Source organism: Bubalus kerabau, chromosome 16, assembly GCF_029407905.1.
Source record: "Bubalus kerabau isolate K-KA32 ecotype Philippines breed swamp buffalo chromosome 16, PCC_UOA_SB_1v2, whole genome shotgun sequence".
NCBI lineage: Eukaryota > Metazoa > Chordata > Mammalia > Artiodactyla > Bovidae > Bubalus > Bubalus kerabau.
Window position 1 is genome coordinate 39,342,602 of NC_073639.1, and position 14,624 is coordinate 39,357,225.

Sequence of the window (14,624 nt, forward strand, 5' to 3'; positions counted from 1 at the left end):
GTTCAAATATCATGCTACTGATGCTACCCATTCATCAAGACAATAAAGTTCTGACTATAGAATAGACTGCATTCCTTAACTCCTGTGTTAGTATGTGAAGAGTATATAATCCATACTTCCTAAAGTTTATAAAAAGTCTTACAACCAGAAAGGAGTAGATTTTCAACAGCATGTAAAAGAAAGTAGTGAAGTATGTGGACTATTTAAGTAATAGTAATAGGTAAGACAGTGCAGGGGAGGGAGAATGAATTTGTGGTCTCTTGCAGCCTACAAATAACCTCTGAAGGCTGGAAGGAAAATATGGATGGATTTGAATTTACTTGTTCTTTTGATATATGGATTCAGAATGTATAAATGGTCATCCTAGTTGCTTTTAACAGCTTCTATATACTTACAATTGTGACTTAATCTGGGCTGATCCTTTAGGCAACTGGTTCATATAGAGGTAAATGTTGATATTCTGCTTGAGGGTGAGTAGATCAGAAGCTGGTTCTGTACAAAATATTGATTTTTCCATCATAGCAGGATTTTTGCTATAGTAGAGTAGAAGTTGTCTATAAAAGTATCTAAAATAAAAGAGCTTTATTGAGTAAGAATGTTTAAAAATGAAGTATCTTAAACATTATATTCATGTCATGAGCAATGTTCCTATAAATCAAGTTTTATTATAAAATAATCTTAGTCTTACTTAATGAAGATGTAAGTCCCTTGAGAAGTCTTCAGCTACAGCCCAGTTTACCCTGTGACCTGCCTTAAAGCATCATTCCTCGACTACCACTCCACTCAAAAGTACTCAACTATCATTTCTTGCAAAAGACCCATTTCTCTATTGATTCCTCCTTTTTCTCAAGACATCTCTGCTCCCAGCCTCCTAGGAGTATCAATTTTCTGCATTATTTCTATTTTATCTTCCCCAAACACATAGACAAACAATTATGGTTCCTGTTACGTAGTGGTTCTGAAGACAAAAATTTAAGAGTATAGGAATAACATAATGAAGCCCATAAACTGAATTTAGAAGTGAAACAGATTCCCTGAAAGACAACTCAAGGGGACAAATACTATTTTGCTTACTCAAAAAAAAAAAATAATTTTAATCCTATCATCAGAAATATGTAATAAAAATTAATCATCAGTATATCTGACAGTGCCAAGGATGGCTAGAAATAAACACAAAAGAGGTAGTTTTCAGTGAGCTGTATTACTTTCTTGGACTTCCCAATAGCTTTCCTTTTAAGACTATAGGATTCTTTTTCTTATTATTAGAGATACATACTTAAGATTTTCAGAAAGGACAGTATGCCTAAATGTTTTTTACATTTTAAAGAAATCACCACCAACAAAAAGTGAGAATGCATAATTAAATAAGAACAAAATCCTAATATAGCAGGATACACTAATAATTGGATATGAACATTGGATACTTGTATCAGAATGCTGATAACTGAATGAAGGTATTAATTTTCTGAGTCTCACCTGTGTTTGAAAAATTCCATTAAGAAAGGTTTTCTGAAAAGTAAATTCAGTGACGTAAGAGAACAAAAGCTGAATACTACAGGAAATAATGCTTATTTCCCACTTTTTGTGGTTTCACAGAAAAGAAACTCCAAAGAGTAAAATTCCTGGTTTCTTTCTCCATTATCAGATACTCCTTCCTTTTATAAGGAGCAGTTAATGATAAATTTGAAAAAAGAAACTAGGCATGCTTATCTCAGCCCCCCTTCTCTCTGAGATCTGCCGGTCTAAAAAAATACTTTACTGATATTCTACCATATGGTAGACTTTGTACAGACTTCATGAGTGGAAACTCATTGATTTCTGCCTTTGGATAAGTATGGCTAATTCAGGGGTGAAGTATTACTAAGCCTACTTGGTCCAGATCTAATGCTATACTCTCAGATTACATTAATCAGTAATGAAGACATATTTTATCTTTAAAAACAGGTTGCATGGCTTTTAAAATTTAGTTCATAAGGTCGTGATAATAGAAGACACTAAAATTCACAGACTAAACAGTGCAGTTAATATTTCTAAAAGTAACATGAAAATATAAGACGGCTTAGGTAAGTAAGACAATACCGTATCCTTGGCTTAGTGATGAGTAAAACTCCACTTGTAAATAATAACATGCCTATGTGATTACTTTAGGCTAATATTAATATAAGAGCATTAATATTTGATGGCATTAAATGTATTTGTTACCTTACCTAAGGAGAGATCTCCTTGCTGTAACAACAGCATGAGTATCATGCAACACTCTTCCATTTGGCTTAATGCACTGACTGTAATTGTATTCACCTGTGCCTATAGCTACAACTTCGTGCTGTCCAGCTGAAAAGAAAAGGTTAACAGAAGCAGATTATTTTGACCTCCTCCTTCTCTATGTTCAACCTCCACCTCTACTTTACCATCTTTTTATATTTATATTCAACAAACTGTTATTTAAGCATCTATTTACTGGATTGGCCAAAAAGTTTGTTCGTTTTTTTTTTTTTTTTTCCTGTAAGGTGGCACTAGCAGTACTTAGTTGCCTTTAATTTCATTTGACACAACTGTTAGGATTGTATTGTGACACCTATCCTATCAGCATGCATTTAAAAAAATTTATCCAAATTGGTAAATCTTTGTGTAGCCACTTTAATACTGAAGATGGAAGAAAAACACCAACATTTTTGGCATATTATGTTTTATTGTTTCAAGAAAGATAAAAACACAACTGAAATGTAAAAAATTATTTCTCCCATATATGGAGAAGGTGCTGTGGCTGATCGAGGAAGTCAAAAGTGGTTTGCAAAGTTTCATGCTGAAGATTTTTTGCTGGACAATTCTCCATGGTCAAGTAGACCAGTTGAAGATGATAGTGATCAAATCAGACATTAACTGAGAAAAATCAACATTATGTCACATGGGAAATAGCCAACATATTCAAAATATCGAGATCTAGTGTTGAAAATCATTTGCACCAGCTTGGTTATGGTCATCATTCTGATGTTTGGGTCAGCATAAATTAAGAGAAGAAAATCTTCCTGACAGTATTTCCACATGTGATTCTCTACTTAAACATAATGAAAACATTCCATTTTTAAAACAAATTGTGATGGGCAATGAAAAGTAGACACCGTACAATAATGTAGAACAGAAGAAATCATGCGGCAAGTGAAGTGAACCATGACCAACCCCACCAAAGGCCAGTCTTCACTGAAAGAAGGTGATTTTATGAACATGATGGGACTCCTCTATTCTGAGTTCCTTCCAGAAAACCAAACAATTCCAACACTACTGCTCCCAACTAGACCAACTGAAAGTATCACTTGATGAAAAGCATCCAGAATTAGTAAACAGAAAAATGCATTATCTTCCATCAGGATGATGCTAGATCACATGTTTATTTGACAACCAGGAAAAAACTGTAACAGCTTGGCTGGGAAGTTTTGATTCACCCACTGTATTTATGAGATACTGCAACTTCAATTCTCTTAATGGAAAAAATTTCAATTCCTTGGAAGACTGTATACAGCACCTGGAATAGTTCTTTGCTCAAAAAGAAAAAAAAGCTTTGGGAAGATGGAATTATAAAATTGCCTGAAAAATGGCTGAAGGTAGTATAGCAAAATGATGAATAGGTTCCTCAATAAAGTTCTCAGTGCCCTTCATGGATTACAGCCTTATTGTGGCAAAGGGGCTTGTGTAACTCTGAAGCTATGAGCCATGCCATGCAGGGCCACCAAAAACGGATGGGTCATAGTGAAGAGTTCTGAAAAAACAGGATCCATTGGAAAAAGAAATGGCAATTCACTCTTGTATTCTTGTCAGGAGAACCCCATTGATAGTATGGAAAGATAAAAAGATATGACACTGGAAAATGAGCCCCCCACCACAGGTTGGAAGGTGTCAAATATGCTACTGGGCAAGAGTGAAGGGCAATCCTGAGAAACCTGTATGCAGGTCAAGAAGCAACAGGTAGAACAGTACATGGAACAACAGAGTGGTTCCAAATTGGGAAAGGAGTGTGTCTAGGTTGTATGTTGTCACCCTGCTTACTTAACTTCTATGCAGAGTACATCATGTGAAATTCCAGGCTAGATGAAGCACAAGCTGGAATCAAGACTGCGGGGAAAAATATTAATAACCTCAGATACGCAGATGACACCGTCTTTATGGCAGAAAGTGAAGAGGAGCTAAAGAGCTCCTTGATGAAGGTGAAAGAGAAGAGAAAAAAAGCTGGGTTAAAACTCAACATTCAGGGAAGGAAATAATCACCCAAGTCCAAGAAACACAGAGAGTCCCAAACAGGATAAACCCAAGGCGAAACACCCAAGACACATATTAATCAAATTAACAAAGATCAAACACAAAGAACAAATATTAAAAGCAGCAAGGGAAAAACAACAAATAACACACAAGGGAATACCCATAAGGATAACAGCTGATCTTTCCATAGAAACTCTCCAAGCCAGGGGGGAATGGCAAGACATACTTAAAATGATGAAAGAAAATAACCTACAGCCCAGATTATTGTACCCAGCCAGGATCTCATTCAAGTATGATGGAGAAATCAAAAGCTTTTCAGACTAGCAAAAGCTGAGAGAATTCTGCACCACCAAACCAGCTCTCCAACAAATACTAAAGGATATTCTCTAGACAGGAAACACAAAAACGGTGTATAAATTCGAACCCAAAACAATAAAGTAAATGGCAACAGGATCATACTTATCAGTAATTACCGTAAACGTAAATGGGTTGAATGCCCCAACCAAAAGACAAAGACTGGCTGAATGGATACAAAAACAAGACCCCTACATATGTTGTCTACAAGAGACCCACCTCAAAACAGGGGACACATACAGATTGAAAGTGAAGGGCTGGAAAAAGATTTTCCATGCAAATAGGGACCAAAAGAAAGCAGGAGTAGCAATACTCATATCAGATAAAATAGACTTTAAAACAAAGGCTGTGAAAAGAGACAAAGATGGTCACTACATAATGATCAAAGGATCAATCCAAGAAGAAGATATAACAATTATAAATATATATGCACCCAACACAGGAGCACCGCAGTATGTAAGACAAATGCTAACAAGTATGAAAGGAGAAATTAACAATAACACAATAATAGTAGGAGACTTTAATACCCCACTCACACCTATGGATAGATCAACTAAACAGAAAATTAACAAGGAAACACAAACTTTAAATGATACAATAGACCAGTTAGACCTAATTGATATCTATATGACATTTCATCCCCAAACAATGAATTTCACCTTTTTTTTTTTGCACATGGAACCTTCTCCAGGATAGATCACATCCTGGGCCATAAAGCTAGCCTTGGTAAATTCAAAAAAATAGAAATCATTCCAAGCATCTTTTCTGACCACAATGCAGTAAGATTAGATCTCAATTACAGGAGAAAAACTATTAAAAATTCCAACATATGGAGGCTGAACAACACGCTGCTGAATAACCAACAAATCACAGAAGAAATCAAAAAAGAAATCAAAATTTGTATAGAAACGAATGAAAATGAAAACACAACAACCCAAAACCTGTGGGACACGGTAAAAGCAGTCCTAAGGGGAAAGTTCATAGCAATACAGGCACACCTCAAGAAACAAGAAAAAAGTCAAATAAATAACCTAACTCTACAACTAAAGCAACTAGAAAAGGAGGAAATGAAGAACCCCAGGGTTAGTAGAAGGAAAGAAATCTTAAAACTTAGAGCAGAAATAAATGCAAAAGAAACAAAAGAGATCATAGCAAAAATCAACAAAACCAAAAGCTGTTTTTTTGAAAGGATAAATAAAATTGACAAACCATTAGCCAGACTCATCAAGAAACAAAGGGAGAAAACTCAAATCAATAAAATTAGAAATGAAAATGGAGAGATCACAACAGACAACACAGAAATACAAAGGATCATAAGAGACTACTATCAACAATTATATGCCAATAAAATGGACAACGTGGAAGAAATGGACAAATTCTTAGAAAAGTACAACTTTCCAAAACTCGATCAGGAAGAAATAGAAAATCTTAACAGACCCATCACAAGCACGGAAATTGAAACTGTAATCAAAAATCTTCCAGCAAACAAAAGCCCAGGTCCAGACGGCTTCACAGCTGAATTCTACCAAAAATTTAGAGAAGAGCTAACACCTATCCTGCTCAAACTCTTCCAGAAAATCGCAGAGGATGGTAAACTTCCAAACTCATTCTATGAGGCCACCATCACCCTAATACCAAAACCTGACAAAGATCCCACAAAAAAAGAAAACTACAGGCCAATATCACTGATGAACATAGATGCAAAAATCCTTAACAAAATTCTAGCAATCAGAATCCAACAACACATTAAAAAGATCATACACCATGACCAAGTGGGCTTTATCCCAGGGATGCAAGGATTCTTCAATATCCGCAAATCAATCAATGTAATACACCACATTAACAAATTGAAAAATAAAAACCATATGATTATCTCAATAGATGCAGAGAAAGCCTTTGACAAAATTCAACATCCATTTATGATAAAAACTCTCCAGAAAGAAGGAATAGAAGGAACATACCTCAACATAATCAAAGCTATATATGACAAACCCACAGCAAACATTATCCTCAATGGTGAAAAATTGAAAGCATTTCCTCTCAAGTCAGGAACAAGACAAGGGTGCCCACTTTCACCATTACTATTCAACATAGTTTTGGAAGTTTTGGCCACAGCAATCAGAGCAGAAAAAGAAATAAAAGGACTCCAAATTGGAAAAGAAGAAGTAAAGCTCTCACTGTTTGCAGATGACATGATCCTCTACATAGAAAACCCTAAAGACTCCACCAGAAAATTACTAGAACTAATCAATGACTATAGTAAAGTTGCAGGATATAAAATCAACACCCAGACATGTATACCTGTGGCGGATTCATTTTGATATTTGGCAAATCTAATACAGTTATGTAAAGTTTAAAAATAAAATAAAATTAAAAAAAAAAAGATAAATTGAGGTATATTAAAAAAAAAAAATCAACACCCAGAAATCCCTTGCATTCCTATACACTAATAATGAGAAAACAGAAAGAGAAATTAAGGAAACAATTCCATTCACCATTGCAACGGAAAGAATAAAATACTTAGGAATATATCTACCTAAAGAAACTAAAGACCTATATATAGAAAACTATAAAACACTGGTGAAAGAAATCAAAGAGGACACTAACAGATGGAGAAATATACCACGCTCATGGATTGGAAGAATCAATATAGTGAAAATGAGTATACTACCCAAAGCAATTTATAGATTCAATGCAATCCCTATCAAGCTTCCAACAGCATTCTTCACAGAGCTAGAACAAATAATTTCACAATTTGTATGGAAATACAAAAAACCTCGAATAGCCAAATTGATCTTGAGAAAGAAGAATGGAACTGGAGGAATCAACCTACCTGACTTCAGGCTCTACTACAAAGCCACAGTTATCAAGACAGTATGGTACTGGCACAAAGACAGAAATATAGATCAATGGAACAAAATAGAAAGCCCAGAGATAAATCCACGCACATATGGACACCTTATCTTTGACAAAGGAGGCAAGAATATACAATGGATTAAAGACAATCTCTTTAACAAGTGGTGCTGGGAAATCTGGTCAACCACTTGTAAAAGAATGAAACTAGAACACTTTCTAACACCATACACAAAAATAAACTCAAAATGGATTAAAGATCTAAACGTAAGACCAGAAACTATAAAACTCCTAGAGGAGAACATAGGCAAAACACTGTCTGACATACATCACAGCAGGATCCTCTATGACCCACCTCCCAGAATATTGGAAATAAAAGCAAAAATAAACAAATGGGACCTAATTAACCTTAAAAGCTTCTGCACATCAAAGGAAACTATTAGCAAGGTGAAAAGACAGCCTTCAGAATGGGAGAAGATAATAGCAAATGAAGCAACTGACAAACAACTAATCTCGAGAATATACAAGCAACTCCTACAGCTCAACTCCAGAAAAATAAATGACCCAATCAAAAAATGGGCCAAAGAACTAAATAGACATTTCTCCAAAGAAGACATCCAGATGGCTAACAAACACATGAAAAGATGCTCAACATCACTCATTATCAGAGAAATGCAAATCAAAACCACTATGAGGTACCATTTCACACCAGTCAGAATGGCTGCGATCCAAAAGTCTACAAGCAATAAATGCTGGAGAGGGTGTGGAGAAAAGGGAACCCTCTTACACTGTTGGTGGGAATGCAAACTAGTACAGCCACTATGGAGAACAGTGTGGAATTCTTTAAAAAACTGGGAATAGAACTGCCTTATGATCCAGCAATCCCACTGCTGGGCATACATACTGAGGAAACCAGAAGGGAAAGAGACACGTGTACCCCAATGTTCATCGCAGCACTGTTTATAATAGCCAGGACATGGAAGCAACCTAGATGTCCATCAGGAGATGAATGGATAAGAAAGCGGTGGTACATATACACAATGGAGTATTACTCAGCCATTAAAAAGAATACATTTGAATCAGTTCTAATGAGGTGGATGAAACTGGAGCCTATTATACAGAGTGAAGTAAGCCAGAAAGAAAAACACCAATACAGTATACTAACGCATATATATGGAATTTAGAAAGATGGTAACAATAACCCTGTGTACGAGACAGCAAAAGAGACACTGATGTATAGAACAGTCTTATGGACTCTGTGAGAGAGGGAGAGGGTGGGAAGATTTGGGAGAATGGCATTGAAACATGTAAAGTATCATGTATGAAATGAGTTGCCAGTCCAGGTTCAATGCACGATACTGGATGCTTGGGGCTGGTGCACTGGGACAACCCAGAGGGATGGAATGGGGAGGGAGGAGGGAGGAGGGTTCAGGATGGGGAACACATGTATACCTGTGGCGGATTCATTTTGTTATTTGGCAAAACTAATACAATTATGTAAAGTTTAAAAATAAAATAAATTAAAAAAAAAAAAGAAATAGTTAAAAAGTTTCTGAAGAAAATGACAGTGCTTAAGCCCCAAACCGAGGAAATTAAAATGACAATTTTTGGGCATGTAAACCAAATATTAGTACTTTTTTTCTGAATATCAGTGCTTTTAAAAGCTTCCCAAGTGATTCTGCTATGCAGCCAGGAACCTCTGACTTGGTTTACCCTATTACTTCAGAGAAATGAATATGGGAGTTCAGAAATATAATTTATATACAGTAAATAATAAAATTTTATCACTACAAAAAAAAAACAAAAAAACTCAACATTCAAAAAATTAATATCATGGCATCAAGTTTCATCACCTATGGCAAACAGATGGAGAAACAATGAAAACAGTGACAAACTTTTATCTTCTTTGGCTCCAAAATCACTGCGGTGACTGAAGCCATGAAATTAAAAGATGCTCACTCCTTGGATCAAAGCTATCAAAAGCCTGGACAGTGTATTAAAAAGCATAGACATTACTTTGCTGACAAAGGAATGTATAGTCAAAGCTATGGTTTTTCCAGTAGTCATGTATGGATGTGAGAGTTGGACCATAAAGAAGGCTGAGAGTCAAAGAATTGATGCTTTTGAACTGTGATGTTTGAGAAGTCTTGAGAGTCCCTTGGACTGCAAGGAGATCAAACCAGTCAACCCTAAAGGAAATCAACCCTGAACTGGAAGGACTGATGCTGAAGCTCCAGTACTTTGGCCACCTGTTGTGAAGAGCTGACTCACTGGAAAATACCCTGATGCTGGGAAAGACTGAAGGCAGGAGAAGGGGATGACAGAGGACAAGATGGTTGGATGGCATCACTGACTCAATGAACATGAGTTTGAACAAGGTCTGGGAGATGGTGAAGGGACATGGAAGCCTGGCATGCTGCAGTTCTTTGGGTCGCAAAATGTTGAACATGACTGAGGGACTGAACAACTAGTAAGAATGAAGCAGGTGGGCCAAAGCAGATCAGCTGTGTGTCTGGTGGTCAAAGTAAAGTCTGAAGCTGTCAAGAACAACATTGTATAGGAATCTGGAATGTTATGTCCATGAATCGAGGAAAATTGGACATGGTCAGGTAGGAGACGGCAAGATTGAACACTGACATCTTAAGAATCAGTGAACTAAAATGGACGGGAATGGGAGAACTTAATTCATATGACCATTATATCTACTACTATGGGAGAGAATCCCTTAGAAGACACAGAGCAGTCCTCACAGTCAACAAAAGAGTCTGAAATGCATTACTTGGGTGTGAGCTCAAAAACGACAGAATGATCTCTGTTTGTTTCCAAGGCAAACCATTCAACATCCAGTAATCCAAGTCTATGCCCTGACCACTGATGCCAAAGAAGTTGAAGCTGACCAGTTCTATGAAGACCTACAACACCTTCTAGAACCAATATCCATAAAAGATGTCATGATAGGGGACTGGAGTGCAAATTAGGAAGTCAAGAAATACCTGGAGTAACAGGCAAGTTTGGCCTTGGAGAACAAAATGAAGCAGGGCAAAGGCTGATGAATTATGTCAAGAGAATGTACTGCTACTGATGCTACTGCTAAGTCACTTCAGTCGTGTCCGACTCTGTGCGACCACATAGACGGCAGCCCACCAGGCTCCCCCGTCCCTGGGATTCTCCAGGCAAGAACACTGGAGTGGGTTGCCATTTCCTTCTCCAATGCATGAAAGTGAAAAGTCAAAGTGAAGTTGCTTAGTTGTGTCCAACTCTAGCAACCCCATGGGCTGCAGCCTACCAGGGTCCTCCGTCCATGGGATTTTCTAGGCAAAAGTCCTGGAGTGGGGTGCCATTGCCTTCTCTGAGACAGAGAATGTACTGGTCATAGCAAACACCCTCTAACAACAACACAAGAGATGACTCTACACATGGACATCACCAGATGGTCAATACCAAAATCAGATTGATTATATTCTTTGTAGCCAAAGATGGAGAAGCTCTATACAGTCAGTAAAAACAAGAGCTGACTGAGGCTTAGATCATAAGCATCTTAATGCAAAATTTAAGCTTACACTGAAGAAACTAGGGAAAACCTCTAGGCCATTTAGGTACAACCTAAATAAAATCCCTTATGATTATACAGTAGAGGTGATGAATAGATTCAAGAGATCAGATCTGGTAGATAGAATGCCTAAAGAGCTACAGAATGAAGGTTCACAACACTGTACAGTAGACAGTCGCCAAAACCATCCTCAATATAAAGAAATGCAAGAAGGCAAAGTGGTTGTCTGAGGAGACTTTATAAACAGCTGAGGAAAGAGGACAAATCAAAGTCAAGGGAGAAAGGGAAAGACAAACTCAACTGAATGCAGAGTTTCAGAGAATAGTAAGGAGAGAGAAGGCCTTCTTACATAAACAATGCAAAGAAACAGGAAAACAATAGAATGGGAAAGACTATAGAGATCTCTTCAAGAAAACTGCAGATAGCAAGGGAACATTTCATGTAAGAATTGGCATAATAAATGACAGAAATGGTAAGGACCTAAAATAGATTAAGAAGAGGTGGCAAGAATATAGAACTACTATACAAAAAAGGTCTTAATGATCCAGATAACCATGATGATGTGGTCACTTACCTAGATTCAGATATCCTGGATTGTGAAGTCAAGTGGGCCATAGGAAGCATTATTACAAAGCTATGGAGGTGACAGAATTCCAACTGAGCTATTTCAAATCCTAAAAGATGATGCTGTTAAAGTGCTGCACTCAGTAATTACTGTCAGCAAATTTGGAAAACTCAGCAGTGGCCACAGGACTGGAAAAGGTCAGTTTTCATTCTAATACTAAAGAAGGTCAATGCCAAAGAATGTTCAAACTACCATACTACTGTGGTTACTTCACATGCTAGCAAGGTTATTGCTCAAAATCCTTCAAGCGAGGCTTTAGCAGTGTGTAAACTGAGAACTTCCAGATGCATGAGCCAGGTTTCAAAGAGGCAGCAGAGCCAGAGATCAAACTGCTAAAATTCATTGGATCATGGAGAAAGCAAGCAAGTTCCAGAAAATCATCTACTTCTGCTTCATTGACTATGCTAAAGCCTTTGACTGTTGATCACAACAAACTGAAAAATTCTTAAATAGCTGTAAATACCAGACCACCTTGTGTGTTAGTCTCTCAGTTACATCTGACTTTTTGCTATCTCATGGACTGTAGCCCAGGCAGGGTCTGATGTCCATGGAATACCAAATCACCTTACACCTGTCTCCTAAAAAAACCTGTATGTGGGTCAGGAAGCAACAGTTATAACTGGACATGGAAAACAGACTGGTTTGTTCCATGGAACCAATGGAGTGGTTCAAAGTTGGGAAAGGAGTACGACAAGGCTGTATATTGTCACCCTGTTTATTTAACTTATATTCAGAGTACATTATGTGGATTGCCAGGCTAGATGATTTGCAAGCTGGAATCAAGACTTCTGGTACAAATATCAATAACCTCAGATATGCAGATGTTACCAGTGTAATGGCAGAAAGTGAAGAGCAACTAAAGAGCCTCTTGATGAAAGTAAAAGAGGAGAGTGAAAAACCTGGCTTAAAACTTAACATTCAAAAAACCAAGATCATAGCATCTGGTCCCATCATTTCATGGCAAATAGATGGGATAAAAAGTGGGAACAGTGACAGATTTTATTTTCTTGGGCTCCAAAATTACTGTTGATGGTGACTGCAGCCATAAAATTAAAAGACACCTGCTCCTTGGAAGGAAAGCTATGACAAACCTAGACAGTATATTACAAAGCAGAAACATCACATTGCTGACAAAGGTATGTATAGCCAAAACTACGGTTTTCCCAGTAGTCATGTATGGATGTGAGAGCTGGACCATAAAGAAGGCTGAGCTCCAAAGAATTGATCCTTTTGAATTGTGATGCTGGAAAAGAGTCTTCAGAGTCCCTTAGACTGCAAGGAGATCAAACCAGTCAATCCTAAAGGAAATCAACCCTGGATATTCATTGGAAGGACTGTTCCTGAAGCTCTAATACACTGGTCACCTGATGCTAAGAGTTGACTCACTGCAAAAGACCCTGGACCTGGGAAAAACTGAGAACAGGTGGAGAAGGGGGTGGCAGAGTTTGATATGGTTAGAGAGCATCACCAACTCAACTGACATGAATCTGGGCAAACTCCATGAAATAGTAGAGAACAGAGGAGCTTGGTGTGCTACGGTCCATGGGGTCACAAAGAGTCAGACATTGCTTAGTGACTAAACAACATCATCAACATTCTTGGTGAAAATAAAAAATCTGTCTCTTACTTAAAAACGAAAGGCACTTTTTGGCCAACCCAATAAATGCCAGGTATTAATATAAAAAGAGATTAGGTTAAGTGAGTGAATTAGGCCTATAATTCAATGAAAAATTCTATTTTATCATTTTAAAGTTAGCAAAAACATTGACCAAAAATATGGAAAAATATCAATAATTCCACACCTTCAAATAAGAGTTTGAGAGTCTTCCACAAATGAACTTACTTACAAAACAGAGAGAGGCTCACAGACTTAGAAAGCAAACTATGGTTGCTGAAGGGAAGGGACAGTTAGGGAGGTGGGGATGGTCAGGTACACACGTTATATTTAAAATGGACAACCAACAAGGACCTATTGTATAGGACATGAAACTCTGCTCAATTTTATATGGCAGCCTGGACGGGAGGGGGTTTGGGGGAGAATGGATACATGTACATGCACGGCTGAGTCCCTTCACTGTTCACCTGAAACTATCACAACATTGTCAATTGGCTATACTACAGTGCAAAATAAAAAGTTTAAAAAAAAGTTTGAGAGTCTCCTAAGAAGCAAAGTTTTAAAAATACTTCAGTAATATCTCAATTTAAAAGGCAGATGTTTTACATTATACTTTGTCTAAATTTTTGCCTTTTATGAATAAAGGCAACAGAATAACTTTTTGCTGTACCCCATTTGAGATTTGAAACCCTATGTTCAGAAGATACCATTCATTTTTCTTTTTACCTCCTATTTATGTGGACTTTCTATAACCCTGTCCTTCTCAGTTTGAGATCATCAACGTAAAATAATCACTCATGTATATAGTTATATTAATATATGAACCTCATGGTAGGCATAAACCAAAAATCTATAATAGAGATGCACACAAAAAAGAGAAAGGAATCCAAACTCAACTACTACAGATGGTCATCAAATCACAAAAGACAGCAAAAGAAAAAAGGAACAAAAGAGAACTATAAAAATAAGCTGAAAACAAGTAACAAAATGTCAATAAGTATTAACCTGTCAGTAATTACTTCAAATGTAAATGGACTAAAAGCTCCAATAAAAAAGACATGAAGTAGCTGAATGAATAGAAAACAAGATACACATTACTGCCTGCAAGAGACTCACTTCAGATCTACAAAAACATACAGGTTGAAAGTGAAAGGGACAAAGATTTTTCATGCAAATGGAAGAAAAAGACAGTAAAAAGATAAAAAAGAGCACTATACAATGATAAAGGGTCAATCTGAAAAGAACACATAGCGAGTGTAAATGTAAAGCATTCAACATAGGAGAATCCAGATACATAAAGAATGTATTAATAAACATAATGGGAGAAATTGACAATAATACAATAGTAGGGGGCTACACCCCATTCACATCAATAG

At 36.9% G+C, this 14,624-nt stretch overlaps 1 protein-coding gene across 5 annotated transcripts in view; it reads right to left on the reverse strand.

Annotated features, from left to right (window-relative positions):
* The window catches only part of ADAD1 (adenosine deaminase domain containing 1), a 78,143-nt gene that overhangs the window by 47,780 nt on the left and 15,739 nt on the right, over positions 1-14,624 (reverse strand). For all 5 annotated transcript variants that reach the window (XM_055549883.1, XM_055549882.1, XM_055549884.1 and 2 more), the window contains 2 exons: positions 2,208-2,331; positions 396-566 (listed from right to left, as the gene is read on the reverse strand). In XM_055549883.1, coding sequence (XP_055405858.1) covers positions 396-566; positions 2,208-2,331 — 295 coding nt within the window. The remainder of the gene's footprint in view (positions 1-395; positions 567-2,207; positions 2,332-14,624) is intronic.